Source organism: Girardinichthys multiradiatus, chromosome 2, assembly GCF_021462225.1.
Source record: "Girardinichthys multiradiatus isolate DD_20200921_A chromosome 2, DD_fGirMul_XY1, whole genome shotgun sequence".
Lineage (NCBI taxonomy): Eukaryota > Metazoa > Chordata > Actinopteri > Cyprinodontiformes > Goodeidae > Girardinichthys > Girardinichthys multiradiatus.
Window position 1 is genome coordinate 25,926,122 of NC_061795.1, and position 20,446 is coordinate 25,946,567.

Consider the following 20,446-nt stretch of genomic DNA (forward strand, 5'->3'; position numbering starts at 1 on the left):
TTGTTTCTGCAGAAATCCCTCCCCCACCCCGCAACCTCCTCTTTACTGATGGCTGTTATGAAAGTATAGCGTGCAGCAGAATAGAGGCAGGCTATTGGCAAAGACCACCACCTGTTTGCTGTTTGGCCTGAGCAGGTTTTTGAGGAAGTGTAAACTGTTCATCTCTAGATCCTGGATGCAAATAAAACAACACAATCAAGTCAGAATTTTTTATTGAATTGGCATTGACTGGTTTTACGAAAGCAAAGAACTGCATACATTTTATTAACAATTTCCGTCTTCAGACAAATCAAGACAGCTTTACATAAAAAAAGTTGAAGTGCCCTGTAATGTACTGAATTCTTTTAATATATTTGTGCAATACACTGACAGCATTAGAGGGGAAAAACAGAAGCAGAGAGAGAGGATTTTCAATGTAGCTTATTTAAACTTGCAACAGAGGAAATGTCTTGTAAAGAGTAAACCTTTTCTTTCATCAGTAACTATATATTTTTTATTATTTAAAAATTAAGTGGGAAATGTTGATCTCATGGGAGACCAGCTCTCATAATTTCATTAAAGCAAAAAAACTTATTCAGACCTGTTTCAATGTTTTACATTTGATTTGAAAACATCTAGCAGGTAAGGTCCTGATACTGCAGCAGAAAACGGTGGCTGATCTTTGTAAACTGGTTCAAGTGAATGAAAAGAATAAGAAAGCTGTAAAGGATGCTTCATCAAACAAAACTAAAACCTCCTCATGTTGATTTCCAATTATACAGACTTTCACAGTTCATTAGCCACACAGCTTCTTATTTCTAAACAAGCGATTGGGGTATCAAGTTACTACAACGATCAGCATCTAAAGTATTCAGTAATCTAAGGGTACCTGAATGTGGATCAACATGGGGAGATTTTCCTGTAAAAAAAAAAATGCTTCCCTCATTCATTACAAATCAAAACCTAGTTTTCAGCCATTACAGACTTTATAACCTTTTGAAATTAATAACACTTTTTGCAGAGTACCAGTGAAATTAAGTGAAGATTCAACAAACGTTACGCTGCCACTCTGTGGACAATTAATGCAAATGCAACAGCCTTTTTCCCCCCAGGTTGGGCTCAGAGAAAAAACAATGCAGCAATGAACAGAAGAAAACTGCATCCTGGAAACCAGAAATAATTCAGGGAATCTGATCTGGAAAAAAAAAAAAAGTAAAATAGAAAAGGTTCTGCAAGATAAGGATATTTCACAAGAGAATGAAGAGGTGAGGGATCCAATGAATTGTCAAAGTTTACAAAGATATCTGACTTTTGCCTCATGATAATTTTTTAAGCATAGAAGCAAATGCAAAACAATTAGCTTTTTATGTTGTATAAGTGACTTTGGGCTTCTTAAAATAATTACAGGATAAAAATATGAAGCAGAAAAAAAATGACAAAGATGACAAATAAAACTGGACTGATTAATGGGAGAATATTGAGTTTCAGACTTGAAATGATGGTTTGATTTTTGAAACACCAGAAAATAAACATTGAACATATGAATTCTACCTGCTGTTTATGCAAAAGATGAGAATGTTTTGGCACGTCCTTTCATTTCATCTTTTTAGACTTTAACCAAGTCTGAAGGTTAATTTGGAAACAATGGAAAGTAACAGCAAAATATTGTATTACAGCATGAATATTTCAAGTGCATCAGAAAATAAAAATATAAGAAATTATATTTCATTAAAAAATTAAGACATCAATCAAACAACAGAAGGAAAATTTTGATATAAAAATGTTTTAAAATACTGTTTTGGACTGCATGTGTTGGCAATAAAGAGAACATGAAAATAAACAGCAAAAAAACACTTTATAAACTGAAAAGAAAATAGGCAGGAATACTGATAGTTTGGTCTTTTGATGCAACTTTACCCAGTTCACTATTCCATCCTTGATGCAGAGACCAGCTCAGGTGCCTAAACTGAAAAAATAAAGCCGTTCAGCAGCAGTAAAGTGGCGCCGCACTGTGGAAAAGTTTCATTTGTCTTCATTCTCCAAGCGACCCTGGAAATAAAAAGCTCAGTTATCCTCCTCATCGTCGCTGGCGAAGCTCCGTCGATCCAGACTCGTCTCTCTCTCCTTCAGGAACGTCTGTCTGATTGCCTCCAGCTCCGTCAGCTCCAGGCGAACCTTTTCCAGGTGGAAAGAACGGCGGTTCTGGATTTGCCTCATGGGGAACGGGTTCATTTCCACAAAAGCAATGTTCATCAGCCTCCTGGGAAACAAAAAAACAAATTGTTTTTTAATTAAAATGCATAAGTCTGTGCAGGGGCTTTAAACAGCAGATTACACTCACGTCCCCACTTTTGGGTGCCTTCATTAATTAAAAGCTTGGATATAGACTGACTCATCCCAACAATAAGGGTGGAAATTGTCTTCCTATACCAACCCCTGCTGATTAGGTTCTCTGTTTTCCTACATTTGTACAAGTTATCATATAGTTCTAAAATGCATCACACCAGATGAAGGTACTGTCATGCAGTTTAAGACAGAAGTGCACAATGTTTGTAAGAGACTAAATTTTAATAATATATATCTTTTAATTAGCTCAACAAGCTGCTGCACTCTGTTAAAACCTTGTGCACAGTATACCTCTTTTGTTTGTTCACGTCTATTAGCTCTACAAAAAGGAAAATTAAGTTTCTGGGTTATTATTTTTCTCGGTACTGCTGCAGACTCTCTGTTCTGAACAATGTAAAACCCTCCAGATATCAGAGTCACCTGACCTTGAGTCCAGGATTGTGCGCGTGAAGTATCGAAGGTATTTGAAGATGGTCGTGGAGTCCTGCAGCTTCAAAAACTCCTCTTCTTTGTACTTAAAGAGAGCGAGAGCAAATCGAAATATGATCTGTAGAAGGAAAAAGTAAACAGCTGTGAAATGCACCACACGAGTTTCTGTTTCCGCCTCTATGTGCCAAAAAAAGGCTGCAAAACTGTCCACGAACTGAAACAAGAAAAACTATCTTTCATGAGCTTTACACCGAAGCCTTCACAGACTGTCAGTGATAAAAATGTGTTAATATAGCTGTGATGTTTCCTTTGCTAAAGTATCTTCCTCCACATGTCTGCTTTAGTCCCTAACAAGACCTGTGACACACTCCCAGTGGTTTAAATTATTTTCGGCTGGCTTTGAGCTTGCTGTAAAACACGTTCCAGTTCGCAGTTGCAACATGACAACAAGTGAGCAAGTTCAGGAGATGTAAATACTTCAGCAGTTTGCTGAAGCTCTCTGACCATGTTCAATTTTTCCATCCTCTGTCTCTCACCTTTGGCCCTTCGAACAGAAAAGCGTCCCAGATCTTAAACAGGATGTCGCTGACCACGCTGTCCACAAACAACACCAGGAACCAGTTGAAGGTAATGAGGGAGAAATCCACCTTGTGATGCTCAAAGTGGGCGTGAAGGCGGGGTAGCTTCTCACTCATCAGGTCTTTGAACACACGCTGGTCGACCTGCAGGATATATTTAGAATTTTACAGAAATTTGGGGTCAAATCTAACAGAGAGAAAAAGATTATCAGCAGTCAAATAAATGGGACACTAGAAAAGCTAAACATCCGATGCATGTCTTATTTCTGTGGTAAAATATAAATAAGCTTCTTTACCTGAGAGCCAAGCAGAGTTTTTGTGTAATAGTCTCTTGGCATGAAGACCTCTACAATGGCTACGAGAGTCCAAAAGGCATCTTCTTGGTCTAAATACAGCAGGGCGATTGCTGCGAGCCTAAAGAAAGCACATGTATTAAATAAGCCCCCATAAAATAGAAAAATAAAGGTTCCAGAACTGATCCAGTACCTGTTCAGACCCTGACAGTAGCCAATGTCTGGATTCCTCCAGGAGAAGGCCACCAGGACGTTCCTGAGTTTGTGGATGCCGCTAGCGCTTGGGGAGGCGTAGTGCTTGTTGTTGGGCAACGTACGCAGCAGGTCCAGCTCAATCTGCTTCGACGCCGGGTTGGGCCGATCCCGCGCCACATTCAGCAGTGTCTCGTAATAGTCCGGAGCCAAGTGGTCCCGGAACTTCTTGACGTGGAAGGTGACGCACCAGCGCCACACGTTGGAGCGGTGCTCGTGGGGCACACCGCAGCGGATCAGGGTCTTGAGCTCGGGGGAACGCACTAGATCTCTATTCATGGTGCTGGTCAGAAAGTTCTCCCACTTTACCCCGACAGATACCTCCTGGTCAGTCATGGACAGTGACTTCAGCTCCAAGGCCCTTACCTTAGCAACCAGCCTCTCCTCCTCTTCCTCCTCCTCTGGGACTGTCTTGAAGCCATACACGTCATACTCGCTGACGAAGAGAGAAAATAAAAGGGTTAATCATCTCTCGCTGCAAACGCTAATACAAAGAGAAGCTCATAGATACAAACTAAAGGTGACTCCACCTCAAGGTCTCCATCTGTGTAACTAAAGTAAGCCTGAACGTGTTTGAAAGTAGCAGCAAATGAGTGAAAAAGACCAAGCAGCAGATGTTTCCCAGTCACGAATATTTACATGTAACTCTAGATTAAAGTAGAACAGGTCTGGGATCTGCCAGGGCTGCTGGGTCTGCACTGACATCACCTGTAAGGAACAGCTTTCTTCCTCATAGAATTTCAAAGAAAACGAACAAAGGAAAGGTCAGGAAAAACTGGTTAGAATTTCTCTCTCATACCCCTTCGACTTGTTCACATTTTGTCACGTTACAACCACTGAGTTCTCTGTATTTTGTTGGGATTTTATTTGACAGACCAATAAACACAGTAGCATTTAATTGTGAGGTCGAACAACAATGATATATATGGTTAAATAGAAATTTTAAACGTGTGGCGTGCACTTGTATTCCACCCGAGTCACTACTTTGTAGAACCAAGTTTCTCTGCAATTACAGCTGGAAGTGTTTTGGGCTATGTCTCTATCAGCTTTGTATATCAATAGAGAACTGTTTGCCCATTCAGTCAGACTGGATTTAAATCTATGAACATCAAATTACAAGTCTTGGAATTAGGTCTGGACTTTGACTGGGACATTCTTCGCGCTAAACCATTCTATTGTAGCCCTGGCTGTACGTTTAGGGTCGATCTCCTGCTGAAAGGTGAAGCTCTGCACCAGTCACAATGTTTTGCAAACAGGTTTTCTTCCAGCATTGCCCTGTATTTAGCTCCAACCAGCTTACCATCAACTTTAATCATATTTCCTGTCCCTGTGAAAGAAAAGCATTCTCACACCATGATGCTGCCTCCACTGTGTTAACAGTGAAGATGGTGTCTTCAGGAGGATCTGGAGTATTAGTTTTCATCCACCCATAGCGTTTCGCATAGATGTCAAATCTCTCACAAGAGGACTGTCTTCAAACTGTTTGCCAAGTTTCCTCGTGGCAAGCTGCAACCGGGACTTCATATTGCTTTCAACAATAGTGTTCTCCTTGCCACTCTTCCATAAAGTTCAGATTTGTTGAGTGCTCTACTAATAGTTGTCCTGGTAGAATCTCCCACCTGAGCTGTGGATCTCTGCAGCTCCTCTATAGTTACCTTGGCTCTATTGGCTCCTTCTTTGCTTAACTCTCTCCTTGCCCAGCCTGTCATTTTAAGCTGCCAGGCACGGCATGATGGGTTTCAAGTTGTGCTACAGTATTTCCATTTTCAGATGATGAATTGAACCATGCACTGTGAGATGTCCAAAGCAGTGGATGTTGTTTTAGAACCTAACCCAGCTTTAAACATCTCACAACTTTGTCCCTGACCTGTCTGCTGTGTTCCTTGGTGTTCTAATAAAACTCTGAAGCCTTCACATAACAGCTGAATGTATACTGACAATGATCTAAACACAAATACACTAAATTTACAAACTATGCAAGTTTTGAAGGAAATTTGTTGCACTGTATTTTGTTTATACCTGACTGTATTTGGTTTGAAGATTTGGTGTTCATTCTGGTCCGGGCTCTCCGCCTGCAGGGCGTCCTCCAGTAATCTGGAAATGACCTCCCGGGCCGGGTTCTGCTCCGACGAACAGACTGGAGTTCTCACCTCCTGAAGCAGCACTAAATATTTACTCTCCACCTGACAAAGTTTGGCCTCCAGAGCCGTGCACTGCAACAAGGGTGGGAAGAGAAGGCAGAAGCAAAGAATGTTTCTCATTTCACACAGATTCAGATTTGTGAAGATTCAGCTTCCCCTGAATTTATGCAGATTTACAGTTTTTTTTTACCTTTGTTTCTAAAGCCTTTTCCCGAGTCTCTGAGTTCCTGCGCAGGACTGTCAACTCCAGGATCTCTTTGTTCAGGAACTTGTTCTGGGATTTGTAGCCTTGAAGACTGTCCTAAAATAAAAATAAAAAGAATTACAAATAATCAGTTTATCAGTGAGATTTAAAAATCAATCTTTGTTGTTCTGTTTTCTCTTTACTAGGTCGTTAAGTGTTTGTTTCTGCACCTTAAGGATGTTCAGCTCCTGCTGAGGCGGTGGAGAAGCAGTGTCAATCAGATTCCCACTTTGCTCAGAGTTCTCCTGCGACAGCTTCACAATGACTTGATCTTTAGCCTGGATGGTCTCCACCAGCATCCCTAGCTGATCATTAATTTCCCCCACCTTGGCTTTCAGGCCCTTCAGCTCCTGCTGCAGGCTCTCCTTCTCCAGTGAGAGACGCTCCATGTGTCCACACAGCGCCTGGATCTGTCCGTCTCGCTCCTGAAGCTGCGCCTCCAGCTGGGCGACATCTTCCTGGGTCACCACTGGACTCGGAGATTGGTCCGGGGTTGCAGATGGATCTGCAGCTGCTCGGCACACGGTGGGCCTCTCGCACTGGGAGCTTCTAAGAGTCTGCTGCAGAAGTCTCACCAGCTCCTACAAGGGTGAGGGGTAGATTAATTAACAAAAATCATTGTTTAATCATGTCTATTGAAAATATTTAACTACATTTATGAGCAAGATGTGGCACAGATGTGCCGCAGGTTGGACAAATATACTGGCACAAGCTTATTAATAGACGTGAAAACAAAAAAAGAACTTTAAAATGAATCCTGCAATAAATGCAATACGACCGGAGTGATATGCTCTTGTTTCTTTCTACCCTTAATCGTGTTGAAGCATTTTAGACTAACTGAAGGCATTATAAAGTGACCTGGTCCTGTTAAAAGAGCTGCAATAACCCAACCAGGAAGTTATAAAAACATGGATTAGTGATTTTAAGTTACGCCTACAAAGGAGAGGTTTCAAAGGACGATCATTCTAACCACCCAAAGCTCCAGCCGTTGAGTGAAGACATCATGGTGCTGCATATTTTTTATTTAACACACATACAAAGTAAAAATAAATGCACACAGACAGTTGATGCCGTTTAAGAAAACAATTCAGTTTTAACAGGCCAGTTTATTGTGCTTCACGTCAGAAGGAGAACCAGGAATTAATTTCATTTTATGTCCAGATTTGGCTAGAAGCTTATTAGATTGATGATTTTAATATCATGTCTGTAGATCAGACAGTATTTCATTTGTTCAGTTTTTATTGGAAATTTTATTGGTCAGTTAAGTGATTTAACTGATGACAACCTATCCATAGCCTCATATATTCTAATGTGGTTACATGACTCCAATAAATCCCGGCTTCTGCAAGGTTCGGTCAGATGAATAACAAAAATAAATAAAAAGCCAATTTCAACCCTGAAGGGTTGGCATACATGGGTGAATGTTCAAGCCTTAATTAATTACAGAATACATTAAGTACAGAATTAAGGTGCAAAGTGTTAAATATTTGAAGCAGACATTATCTTGACAATCAAAGTAGTAATAAACCTTCCCATCTATGTTCTACGCCTCACTTTTGGTGAAAAGAGAAGACAGGAAGAACTGGATCTTAAATACAAGCTGCACAAAATAAGATTTGTTCATAGGCTGGAAGAAATCGGAGTAGAGTTCCTGCACCTGCTTTATTGAAAAGAACCAGTTGAACTAGTTAGGAGCTCTGTTCCCAACAAGCTCAACTGTCCTACAGGGAGGCTCTCCAAACATATCACAACCCTCAGCTGGTTTGACAGCTCAGTTTCCGATCTGTAGGAGTTGGATGGTGTGATTGCGACTGAGGAGGTCATGCGATCGCAGCACAACATTTTCTGTTTTTACTGTGATTTTACTCTGAAAAAATACGGAGAATTATACTTTAATAGTTCAATATGAACTTTTTGAATACATTGTTTCTTCTACAAGATGCTCTGTTTTGAAAGTGGTAATGCAACACTGGAAAAGGAAATGCACGATAATGAGGCCGAAAGTCAGAGGAGGAGCAAACCACAAGAGTTTAATCAGCCGGGAAAGAGTTGAACTGAAAAATCACCATGTCTCCTCCAATAAGAGACGCCGTTGGCCAAAGCAACCAATCAGCTTGTTGAGAAATGCAAAAAAAAAAAAAAAAAGAACAGGGAGAAATGGAAAGAAGTGCAACAGCTGTGATTGTTTTCAAGAGAACGGCTGTTTCCTTGTTTCGGACTGAAACATGACTAATCACTCGCTGTCTTCCAGTATTAGAGAGAGGTTTACAAATGACACTGGGCCTCTTAGTCTGACATGGAAAGACCAGGTTTCTAAAAGTACAAATTGCAGTAAGCATCCTTCCTTGGTATACTCTGAAGTATGGCAGAATAAAATTTAATAAACCCAACACAAAGAAGAATAAATGCACCTTCTGGCTGGCCAGCTCCTCCCGGAGTTTGATTTGCTCCTGCTGCATCTGGTTCAGCTCATCCTGCTGGTTCTGGAGACGCAGCTGCATGTCCAGAGGTTTGCTGCCGTTGCACTCCCCCGTAGGACTCTCAGAGCCCAGTCTCTCCATGCCGCGTCCGACCTTGGCCGGTCCCCGCACGTCCCGGAACAAGAGCCTCTGGGGTCGCTGACGGTTCCGCACAAAATCAAAGCTGAACGCCGACCCGAAGGAATCTGAGCAACAAGAGGAGCAGATGTGTGAGGAATGCAGGAGCAGTAATTATCTCCAAGGCGTCCAGGATGAGTGAGAGCAGACTCACGTCTGTGTGTGTCTAGATGATGTTTCTGCTCTGGGAAGTCCTTGGGGGGGGCATCCACCATCTCCCACTCCTCTGAGGTGCTGTTGTTGTTGGTGGTGTAAAACACGCTCCGTCTATTCTCAGCTCGGCCTGGCCGCAGATTAGACATGGAGTTCCTGAGAGGGAGGTCAAACCGGTTCAAACCTGGATCTGCTACTTTGTAAATGTTTGCAGCCTTTGTTAAAGTTTTAAATGTCAGCCCAGGAAAACGCCACTGCAGGAAAATAACACAAATCCCTCCAAAATAACCCAATTTATTAATGATTTCTGGTTTAAAATAATAGAGTACCTTGCTGTAGTAGACTCCTTCAACTTCATATATGTAGGCAGGTTACAACCAAAAACTTCAATGTATTTATGGAGACTTTAAGTGACAGACCAACACAAAGTCTTAGAGAACTGTGAATGTAGTATGTTTGTAAATCCATGTATGCCCTACCTTCCACGTCAACCTCCTTTACTCTGATCCCTCTAATTAAAAGCTAATCTACGCAACTGCAATGAGAACTCGCCTAATCAGTAAACAGAGTCTACCTGTGTGTAATTTATTTTCAAGATAAATTACAGCTATTTTGTGAGGTTTATAGCAAGGCTAGGGTAGAAAATAACACCCTTACGTTGGACATCATCTTAAAATAAAATGGCTATAGATCAACTGCAAACTGACCAAGACATGGCGGTCTAACGGAAATGACAGACCAGGAAAGGAGAGCAATGATCTGTTGACAGGACACCCAATAGTCATCAATTCTACAAATATGTTTTATGAGGAGCGGCAAATAGAAAGGCGTTATTAAAAAGGTACCCAAAAAAGTACCGTCTACAGTTTAACAGAAATCTTATAGGGGGAGAGGGAAACATGGGAAGAAGGTGCTCTGGTCAAATGAAACCAAAAGAGTGCACATCTCCCTAAACACGGCATCTCCACAGTGAAACGTGATGGTGGCAGCGTCATGATGTGGGGATGATCTTCAGCAGGAACAGGGAAGGTGGTCTGAGTTGATGGGAAGATGTAGGTAAATACAAGGTAATCCTGGAATAAAACCTGTTAGAGGCTGCAAAAAACCTTCCAGCAGGACAACAACCCTAAATATGTAACCAGAGCTGCAAGGCTAAGTTAAATCCATGCATATTCATGTGTCAGAAAGCCTGTATCTAAATCTAATTTGAAAGTTTTTGTGGTAATACTTAAAAAATGATGTTCACAGATGCTCTCCCTCGAATCTCACGGAGTTTGTTCTATTCTGCAAATGAGAATGGGCAAAGTCTCTTGCTTTGCAGAGCTGGTAGAGACATAACCCAAAAGACCTGCAGACAGACGGTCGGATGGACAGGTGCTTAAATTTTTACTTATTTAGTATTGACCAAGGTAGGATGATTACAAATGCGAGCCAAACATTTCAGACTTTTATGAGTAAAAAAACTAAAAACAACACATCTTTTTTTGTCCAATAAACAATTATGGGCAGCTTGTGTGAAAGGCTCCCACAGAGTCGGGCTAACCTGACCCAGCGGACTCGAGGCAGACTCAAAGATGACGTCTGTTGAACACGTCCGTGCATAGTTCAGTTTTTACGACCGTGTACACGTACTCGGTGTTACACAATAAACTGCTCGGCGGGAAGCAGTGTTGACATCGAACTTTTTCATTTGTGACTCCCTGCTCCGAGCAACCAGTCACAGGGATGCTCAGCTGCGCCACACTGACAGGTGCTAGTTGGGTTTAATGGCCTTCAATATCACCTTCTTTTCTGCTACAAGGCAAATCAGCTCTTCCTCCTCACCCAATGACGCCGGGGCAGAAAGTATGAGAAATGTAGGAATTTGTCAGGAGAAATGTAGGAAATTGGTACGCTCGACTGTAAGATCTGAAACATCTGTGGACGCTATGCTCAAAGTACGCCCGACTCTGTGGGAGCCTTTAGTCTATAACATCATATTTTTCTGGTAACGTGACAAAAATGTTCAAAAGGTTCAAGGTGATTACTTTAGCAAGGAACCTTTTCTTACAGCAGATTGAAATAAATTGGTGGGAAGTTCAAATCTAGCAACTTGCAATGATTGGGATTTTGACTGTGATGTACTACCAACACTGTGTGACCCTTTGGTACCACCATTTTAAAAGTTAAAATGTGATACATGTGGCCCAGCACCTCATCGGTTTAGGGGTTGCCATGCAAGTCACATTTGAACAACTTAAGGGCTTCTCTTCTTTTGAGTAAATGTGTTTACACCCTAAAAGAGGAACTCTAGGCTGGATAGTGGAACAACTAGTGTACTACAGATGTAACCACTTCCTCTCTTACCATTAGCCTCAGGAAGAACCGAAGATATATTTTTTTTTTTTACCTCAGTAGGGACACAGAGCAGACAAAACCTGCATTGGCTTGGCAGCAAGTCAACAAAAAAACTGAACTTTGTAATAAAACAGCTGCAGGTACAAACTATGCTCTTAGCTTTACCTGAGCTCTGTACCAAAGTTCTTGAGGGAGAAGGGCCCTCTGGCTGACTGGATTCCCACCATTCCCCCTGCATCTGTTTCTGCATCCATGGCAAAGTCGCTGCGGACCTTCTCCATGCTTTCGCTTAGCTTCTCAGAAAGGATGACATCTAAAGAAAAAAAAAACATAGATAGAATACACAAATTATGTTACTTTTACAAAAATAGTCTTCAAGTGCCTCTTCTCAGGAAAATAAATGAGGTAAACCAACCCTGTAAATAAAATGATGTAAAGTTATCTAGAAACAGAGAACTCTTAGTCTGTTTAAACTGTTAAACTCTCTACAACCAAGCAGCATCGATTCTTTTTAGACCTTTCAGTCCAACGCCAGATAAGTGATCGGCTTTGCTGCTCTTCTAAGAAAAGCTTTGCTTTACAGCATTCGGGCAGATTTTTCAAGTCCCACACAGTTAACAAGAAGAAGAAAAATGTAGGTCTTTTAAAACTGAGAAAACACAAGACATGATGCAAGAAATACGGCAGCTCTAGCACTCTGCAGAGTAAAAATGTGCCCAGCTTGGAACTAAAGCAAGCTAACCACACATCCATCAATGGTTTAAGAGATTTTTGTAATTTCCTGTTTAAGTGAAATAGGTTACTGTGTACATGTAAAGAACCTTGAATATTCTTGTTGCTGAAATGTGCTATACAAATAAACTGATAAAACTGACTAATTGTGATAATCTTGATTATATTACCCATAAAAGGTTTGGATGTGATTTGTGTGGTGTCTTAATAGCAGCTTCACAGTTCCCTGCACCTGTACCCAAAGTTGTGCTGAACTTGCAACAGTTGCTGGCCCAAGATGTCTTCTGAGTAATCATCGCTCGTTTTCCTGCATTTCTTTATTGCATCAACGGTAAAAAAATCCTGCAAAACAGCCGTAGTTTGTGAGGACACGGTTGACCATATTCCCCGATTGGCCGTGGTTGAAGTGAGTAAAGAGCCAGGATAAGCGGCACCCCCACCCCCTGAGGGCACAGTTCAACTGAAAGCAAAAACAGCGGCTGATCCCAGAGTCTTCACATCGATCTTCATAGGACATATCCCAAATATGAAGGCGTATATCATCCAGATTTGCTTTTTTGAAACCTAATCTAAACGTGAGACATCTCACTTTGTTCCATAGCAGCCTTCCACAAATCCGTAGAGCAGATTGAGGTGCCTCAACAACACAACAGGGTGAACATGCAAATAAGCAAGAAAACTGAACAAGGGGGAAACTTTTATTTTTATCATTAAGATCTGATGTCATATCGCTGATATAAAAAAAAAAAATGTCATCAAGACAGGAAATCATACCTGGAGCAGCATGATTATTTTTGTTACACTCATAACCGAGTCATAAGTAAACGTTTAAGATAAAAAAAAACTGCTGAGCGTATCAACATGTTAAACCGCATCGAGACTGAGGAGATATGTGCAGAAAATAAAAACAAACTTATCTGTAAACACCACACATAATTTCAAGATAGGATCTTTAACTGTTTTGCATCTGGTATTCTCACTTTTTTTTTTTTTAAAAGACCTATTATTATTACATATTATTTGACCTACCATATGTGCAAGAACATCTGCAACACATACATACTTGTACACTGCTGTGAAAATGTATTTGCCCTGCTACATATTTATTCTGCTTTTGCTTCACTGTTACCCTGTCACAGAAATGTCAAAGATAACCTGAGTAAATACAAGAAAAATGTCTATGAATGTTTTTTATCATTATTTTAAAAAGGAAATAAAACTATCAAGGACCTTATGGGAAGAAATCCCAGGGGTTCAGAGCATTAACAGCCTGTTTAGGACCATGTCACACAAAAAAAGGGCAGACTTTGACTAAGCCCCTCAAAAACCTTAATTTGTTTTGTAGCCACTAGGAGGTGGACTAGCTCATGTGTTGTGGATCATTGTCCTCCTGCATAACCCGAGACCAAAAACTAATGGTTCGACATTTTCTACAAGACAGCAGATTTTACAATTCCATTAATTATGGAAAGCCACACAGGACCCGAAGATGCGAAGCAGCCCCACGCCATCACACTACCACCACCACGTTTGACTGTAGGTATGAAGTTGCTTTTCTGAAATGCTGCGTTAGCCTTTCACATCTAACTGGACGCACACCTTCCAAAACCCCTTTGTTCGCCTTAGGATGCGACTGCTTTGGATAGCATTCTTTGCTTAATAAGTGAAATCACCTGTAAACTGCCATTGGTCCTCACTCTGATCATCTTTAAAATCAACATTTGTTTGATGGTCTTAAACATATGACTGCGACAAAAAAGGAAAAAAGACAAAATCTGTAAGGGGGTAAATACTTGTTCATAGAATGAGCAAATGCTGCTTGTAGCTGATCGCTTACCTCCATATAATGCAGAATATCTTTCTTTGATATGCATGCGCAGAAAATCAATTCCCCTTACATCCGTAAAATATTTAATCCCCTTACTTTAAAAAAAATTAAAATAAAAAAAAATGCTCATGGCAGTTTTCATGTCAACAACAATGACTTCAGAGGTTTCGTCCTTCATCTCAATTCATGATCAACATGCTAGTTTAAACACCTGTACACTGGCCCAGATAAGGAGAGATAAGTCAGGTGTGTGAACATTTTGAAGGCAGACAGACACGAACAGAGAACGCTGTGGAAAGGGGAAAACATGTGAGCTGTGTGTATAGAAACAGGATTCACGGTTCATGTTGCTCAGCTGAGAAAGACAAGACCCCGTGTCCCTCTGTAAAGACAACGTCCTCAAACAACAACAAATAACCGACTATTTTCACCCTAATGCATTAATTCATATTTTCTACAATACGCTCAGCCTCAGACTGTTCAGGCAAATAAAAAAAATTAAAAAACTTTATTTCAATTTAACAACAACGGCACTCAGGGAAAGCCGACTCCGCTGCATAAAAGTTAACTTGTGAATCTAAAAGAAAAGTAGAAAACAGAACTGATGAATCTGTGCAACATGCATTTGCCTAGAGACAGTATTATTAACTTTCTATTTTGGAAAATCACTAACGTCATCTAATTCTTCAAAATCTACTTTTTTGTCACCCATCCCTGTTGACATAAAATTCCATGTTTTTTCTAGTAAATTAGAAGAAGAATTAGAGCACCTAAAACATTATGATTTGTAGATGGATTGTAGGGGACAAATCCATAAGTAGTTTTGGTGATTTTATGCAGAGATGGACCGGCTGGAGACCAGAAGCAGAAGATCTTACACTTGACTGGCCAGCCGTTCAGAAGCCAACATTTCAATGAACCCACCACACAAACTGCTCCAAGGTCATTGTGACTATAACACTCTTCGGTGTAGAGGTTCTTACTGCAGGAAGAAATCTAAAAATGAGCCATTTTCAGTGTCAGGTGTTTACAAATGAAATTAGAGGAATAGTTGTACGAAACTCCTGGAAGGGAAACAGAATCATCATGTGAAAACATCAGTAACTACCCAGATATAGTTTTGCTTTGTGATATTAGAGCTGTGTCCAAAACACAGCTCTAATATCACTGATGTGAACTCACTTTTCCTCTTCTGCTGCCTTCCAATTTTTTATGGTCTCACACTTAACACTCTTTCTAGAGAAGCAAAAAAACCCTGAAACCAAACACCCCTGATGGTTCTGTATGTAGCAGCAGAGTAAACATTAATCCGCCAAGGAGTTTACCTTTAGCTGATGTGTGGGAATGGTGGGACTGTTGTTGAATGCGTGTGTTCCTGCCTACCGTTATCCTTGCCCACGAGGCCGGCGGGAGGGTAGGCCAGCGTGGGAGAACTCCAGCTGTCTCTTTTCACGGTGCCTCGGGTGCTGTTGTACTCCCAACGCTTCTGCTGCAACTCCTGGAGCCAGTAATGCATCACCTGCCTGCTGGGGGCCTGGAAATAAGTGCACACACCCACGATTATTCACAAGTATGGGATAAATAGAAACTTCCTCTTTCAAAGGTTGCAAAGCAGCATTTTAAATAGGCACGGGGCTTTCAGAATCAACGGAAAACCAATGTTTTAAAACGTTATTGAATCAAAACCACTGAAATTTGCTAGATAAGGTTTGGTGGGCTGCTTAAAGCATAGATCCCCTCCCCCACCTGTTGCTGCAAAACAAATGGTGGATTCTATCACTTTCCCTCGCTCACAAAAAACACAGTCATCTGTTTGGAAGGTTTTGGCAGAGAACCCGATGTAATGCCATTAAGCATTTTTATTAAAGTAACAGTTACTTTAATAAAGGAGCATTTTTTTTAAAAAGCCCACAGCCTGACTATTTAACTGGCTAATATCAGACTCCCAGTGTTACCCTGCTCTTCAGTTTACAAACGTCTTCCACCACTGAGCACATGATAAAAAATAAAAAAAAGCTAGAGATGCACCAATCAGTCCGCCACAGATCAGAACTAGACAATTTTAGCTGAGAGAAGTTTGTTTAAATAGTATTTTTTCACAGACAATCCCCATGTCGTTCAAGGTAAAACAAGAGAATAAAACAATAAAATAAATGCAAGCTAATAAAATTACTAAAAAGAGAATAAAAATGATCATAAAAAAGCTAAAATACAATAAAATGTAGGTAAAAATCAATTTAATGATATAACTGAATCAGAATCAGAATCAGAAAAGAACTGAAGGCTCAAATGAAACTGTTTTTGGCTGTTCAGCAAATAGACTGAGGAAATTTACTGCATAAGCATTAAGCAACTGAGTGAAAGATCAATCCTCATCAGTGAAATAATTTCATGGAACCATCAGCAGCCTTTGACCTGATAATCTAGGAGTCCTTGAAGAGGAGTAAGGTTTCCACAGGTCTGAGACACACCTAGTAGCTCAACCATGCAGATCCAAAAAAATCTAAACTAAAATCTTAAAATTAACTGGAAACCATATCAATATGGGATCTGCTGGTTGTACCAATTAAAATTCCTAGAGATTAATTTTTGCACAATCTGAAGTCGATCTAAAATTGATTCACGCAATTCTACAGAGTGGCCTATAATGCTGAGATATTTTTAATTACAGGAATTTTGTAGTCCGCTGCAATAATTTTTGTCTCTGTTTTATCAGGGCTAATAGAGAAAATTGTAATTCCACAATTACTTAACACTTAATGAAGCTCTGACACCTCAACAAGATGCTAAAGCTGAATGTCATCTGCATAGACGGTAACAGATATTGTTAAAGCACCTTATAATCTATCCTAGTGGGAATATGCAAGTAGAACAGTGCCCAAAACCGAGACTTAAGGAATACCACAAGACAGAGCTGCTTTTCTGATGTGATCTGGTTCTCACAGAAACTAAAAGTCAGACAGATTATATATATATATATATATATATATAAAAACATTTTAAAACCCAACCAGTAAAACCAATTGACTCCTTTAATCTGATAGTGTGATCAACAGTATTGAAGGCAGTGGAGAGATCCAGTAAAACCAAGACTTAGATCTCCTCTCTCTGGTGCCATGAAAATGTCTTTGGAGACTTATCAAATTTACGAGAAACCAGCCTGAAATTTATTCTCCCGAAAAGAGTGAAGCTGTTCTGCTACAACATTTGCCCGAACCTTTGACTCTGGCATTGTGCACACTGCTGCAGAAGGAATAACAGAAGTGATTGTTATTCAGTTAATACTGTCCGACAAAACCTTGGGCTTGTTCTTGTTTGAAGCTTAAGGACCAGTACAAAATGCAGTTCTGGCATGTGCATCCATCTTTTCCAATAAGATGCAGCCGACGGACCTCAAACTTGGTAGCTTTAAATAAACATTCAGCTAAAATTATGGAAATTTGTATTAATCCAGTCCAATTCTCCCTTGATTGGCTCTGATTGGTGAAATTGGTCAAGAACAAACAAAAAGAAAAATCTGTTTTCTTTCCAATAAACTTAATATATCAAAATTTCAGAACTGCTAATATTTTTAGTCAACACAACATATTTACATGAAATAAAACATATCATGTAAATGTGTTTGTTCCATTGTCTTTCTTGTAAGCAAGGGGAGGGTATAAGTAGCCTGTTTTCAACCAGCTGACCAGCAGGGAGCAGCAACAAGTGGAGGAGGGGCAGCACTGTGTTACCATGTGTTTCATAGCTAAAGGAAACTCTGATCACTTGACTACTTTCTCTGACCCCACATTAAAAGCACTATAAAACTGAATTATAACCAGCATTAACTTGACACACCTTAGTCGGTTTAAAACGAAAGCAGTCAGATCATATTTATCACACCATGAGAATCTCAAATCAGTCCATTTCTAGTTTTACACATAATGCCCCCAACCTGCAGTTAGAAATCAGGTAAAAAAGCTGTGCTTTTATAGTCCATGAGCTTTACAAATAGCTGGTTACTCTTCAGATCAGTCATGTGAAAGAGCAGAGAGGCTGGTTTCAGTCTCAGTTCCAGCCTCTAGCTGTAGAAGCTGTTTGGTATTAAGCAGTCAGACCATCTGCTGGCAAAGCAACCGACTTCAGAGAGCGGGAGCCAGGCCACCTGTGTTAGTCACAGTCATATGACAGCAAAGAGGCCTGAGACAGCCTCACATGAGATGCTGTAACCAGTGAGCTCACATTGAAACAAAATCCTAACGTTAACACTAACAAAAGTAGGGCCAATCTAACAGATAAAGGAACTTTGTGGCTTAAACTTGAATTCACACCAGTGCAGGTATACAAATACGACGGCTGAACACATACAAAGACAAACCCTGAAAGCTCAAACGTTGTATTAATTATCATAATTTAGAATTATTTAAAGTTTTGGAAGGCAACCGTGGTTTTTGTTTAATGCCTTCTTGCTGACTAGGCTTCATATTGTAGAAACATTTAAATCATATCAAATGTTACTGCTTTTCAAGCAGTAACATTTCAAGCACTTTTCTCTTTAAAGTAGCTGTAGAGGTTAGGACAGGGCATACACTAAAAAAAATGCCACCGTTATGCTTATTAAAGTGACACCGTTTTACAGTCGCTAAGCTATGAGTCTGTTAAGCAGCGGACTGCAGGCTAGTGACCTGAGCAGACAGCCCAACTGACAGCTAATATTAGCTCGTTATAATTGTGTTATTTTTCAGAGAGCAGCAACGTAAAAAGCTATAACCTCCAGTGCAATGAGCACTTGAAAACTACTACTAAAAATAGAAGCTGTTTATTCTACATATTATTTTAGCAGTAGCAAGAACAAATGTTACAATTCTGTTTCAAATAAAGGAAATTTTATATTTATGATTTTTGTTTAAAATCTAAGACGGTTGTATATTTAGTCAAGGCTATCAGAAATGAGAATGTCATTCTCTGAAGGCTGCTTTTGCTCCAGTTGATGGATTGGTGATTACATTTCTGGCTGCGCCGTCCCCCTTACAGCAGCTTTTTATTTGATACTGTGAGGCACACTTTGAAGCATTTGCAAGGCAAACATTCAGTAAGTTAGGCCACACAAGGTCCAGATTCCATCAAATATATGAAATATCTTAATTTCAGGATTTAATGTTAAGGTTTTCTTTGAAAAAGAATGCAAGCCAAATGCCTGAAGACTTCTTTATTTTACAGAAGGAAGCGTGACTTTTGGCTGCATAAAAAGGACTATTACCAGTGTATACAAGTATTACCTGAGGTTTATTTTTTTCAAAAGCAGAACATTCGCATTCACAACATGGTTTGCTGAATATTTCCTGACATTGTCTAAAGTGATTTATCACTTTTTTTGGTAATTGCAAGTCACAACATTTTACATGTTTTAATGTCAACTGAAGGACATAAATTATTATGTGTTTCAATAGCAAAAGTTAAAATGATAATGAACTGACAATAAAAGAAGGGAGGTCAGTGGAAATGTGATGGGGCCCCCAAATGAAATTCTGCTCAGAGCCTCATTCAACCTTTGATCGCCTCTGAACAACCACAATCAGCTGGTGAAGTTTCAGCCTGTTATAGGTTTCAACACAACCTCTCTAAAACAAAATTCCCTGAAACCCGAATTATTCCCATAGGTATTTAAAAGTAAAAACAAAACCAAATCTGTTGGAAAGCGTGTGCCTGCTGCCTTTACAGAAACAGAAAGGAAGCGACACATGGAATCGAAAAACCATTCTCTTGTGATTTTACTTCGGTAAAGTTAGGCGTAAGCATTCACAGATTCGGCTTTTCCGGATCAATAACTCATCAGCGGAACAAACCGACACCTCTCCGCAACAACAGCAAGGCAGACAGTGAGCTACAATCGTATTATACAGGACTGGTGAAAAGTTTCTACCTTTAAGAGAAACTCTTTCCCTGCCGTGCGGATCTCGAACTGGCCCTCTTCTCCCTCCACGTCGTACATGAAGCACGCATCGCCTATATCGATGTGTCCGAGAGGCAGGGCATCTTGGGGAGTCTTGAAGTAATACAAGTAACATTTCCTCGGGTCGTACACAAACCACCGCAGTTTGTAACCCCTGAGAGGCCCCTTGCCGGAGAGTTTGTTCAAGTAGCCGCACAGCTTGGAAGCCTGCTCCTTCGCTCCCTCCACCTCGGCCACATCTAGAGACTTGACGGACTGCAGCCGTGAAGCTGTGCAGGAGCTCTCCCCGCTGCCATCCTCCTCTTCGTGCATCTTTCCGTTGAGTTTCTTCTTCTTGCAGCCCCAAGGATGGCAACTCCTAGGTCGATCCACATGACTGCCTTCCTCCCGGACAGAGTAGCACTGGGAAATGTAGTTTGAGCCAATAATGACGCGATAGTGGAAGGGCATGTGCTGAAAGATGTACTACCCGGAGCGCGCCACAAGGGGGTGCTGTTTGACAAGATGAGGAAAATGAAGCAGCATACCAGTAAATACCACGAAATCAGGAATTTTGGGTTCCAGCTTCGAGCCCTGGAGTTATTTTTAACAGTGGGAAGAAATTT

The 20,446-nt window shown here is 40.5% G+C and overlaps 1 protein-coding gene across 1 annotated transcript; it reads right to left on the bottom strand.

The window, feature by feature from the left end:
• Positions 1-195: 195 nt before the first annotated feature.
• On the bottom strand, positions 196-20,444 carry tbc1d2b (TBC1 domain family, member 2B). Its single transcript, XM_047349683.1, has 13 exons — positions 19,812-20,444; positions 15,293-15,443; positions 11,515-11,662; positions 9,014-9,168; positions 8,674-8,927; positions 6,433-6,843; positions 6,209-6,319; positions 5,897-6,090; positions 3,819-4,313; positions 3,629-3,746; positions 3,291-3,476; positions 2,751-2,872; positions 196-2,239 (listed from the first exon to the last, which is right to left on the bottom strand). Exons 1-13 carry the CDS (start codon positions 20,289-20,291, stop codon positions 2,044-2,046), a joined length of 3,021 nt encoding a protein of 1,006 aa, XP_047205639.1. The 5' UTR covers positions 20,292-20,444; the 3' UTR covers positions 196-2,043.
• Between the last annotated feature and the right edge of the window lie 2 nt (positions 20,445-20,446).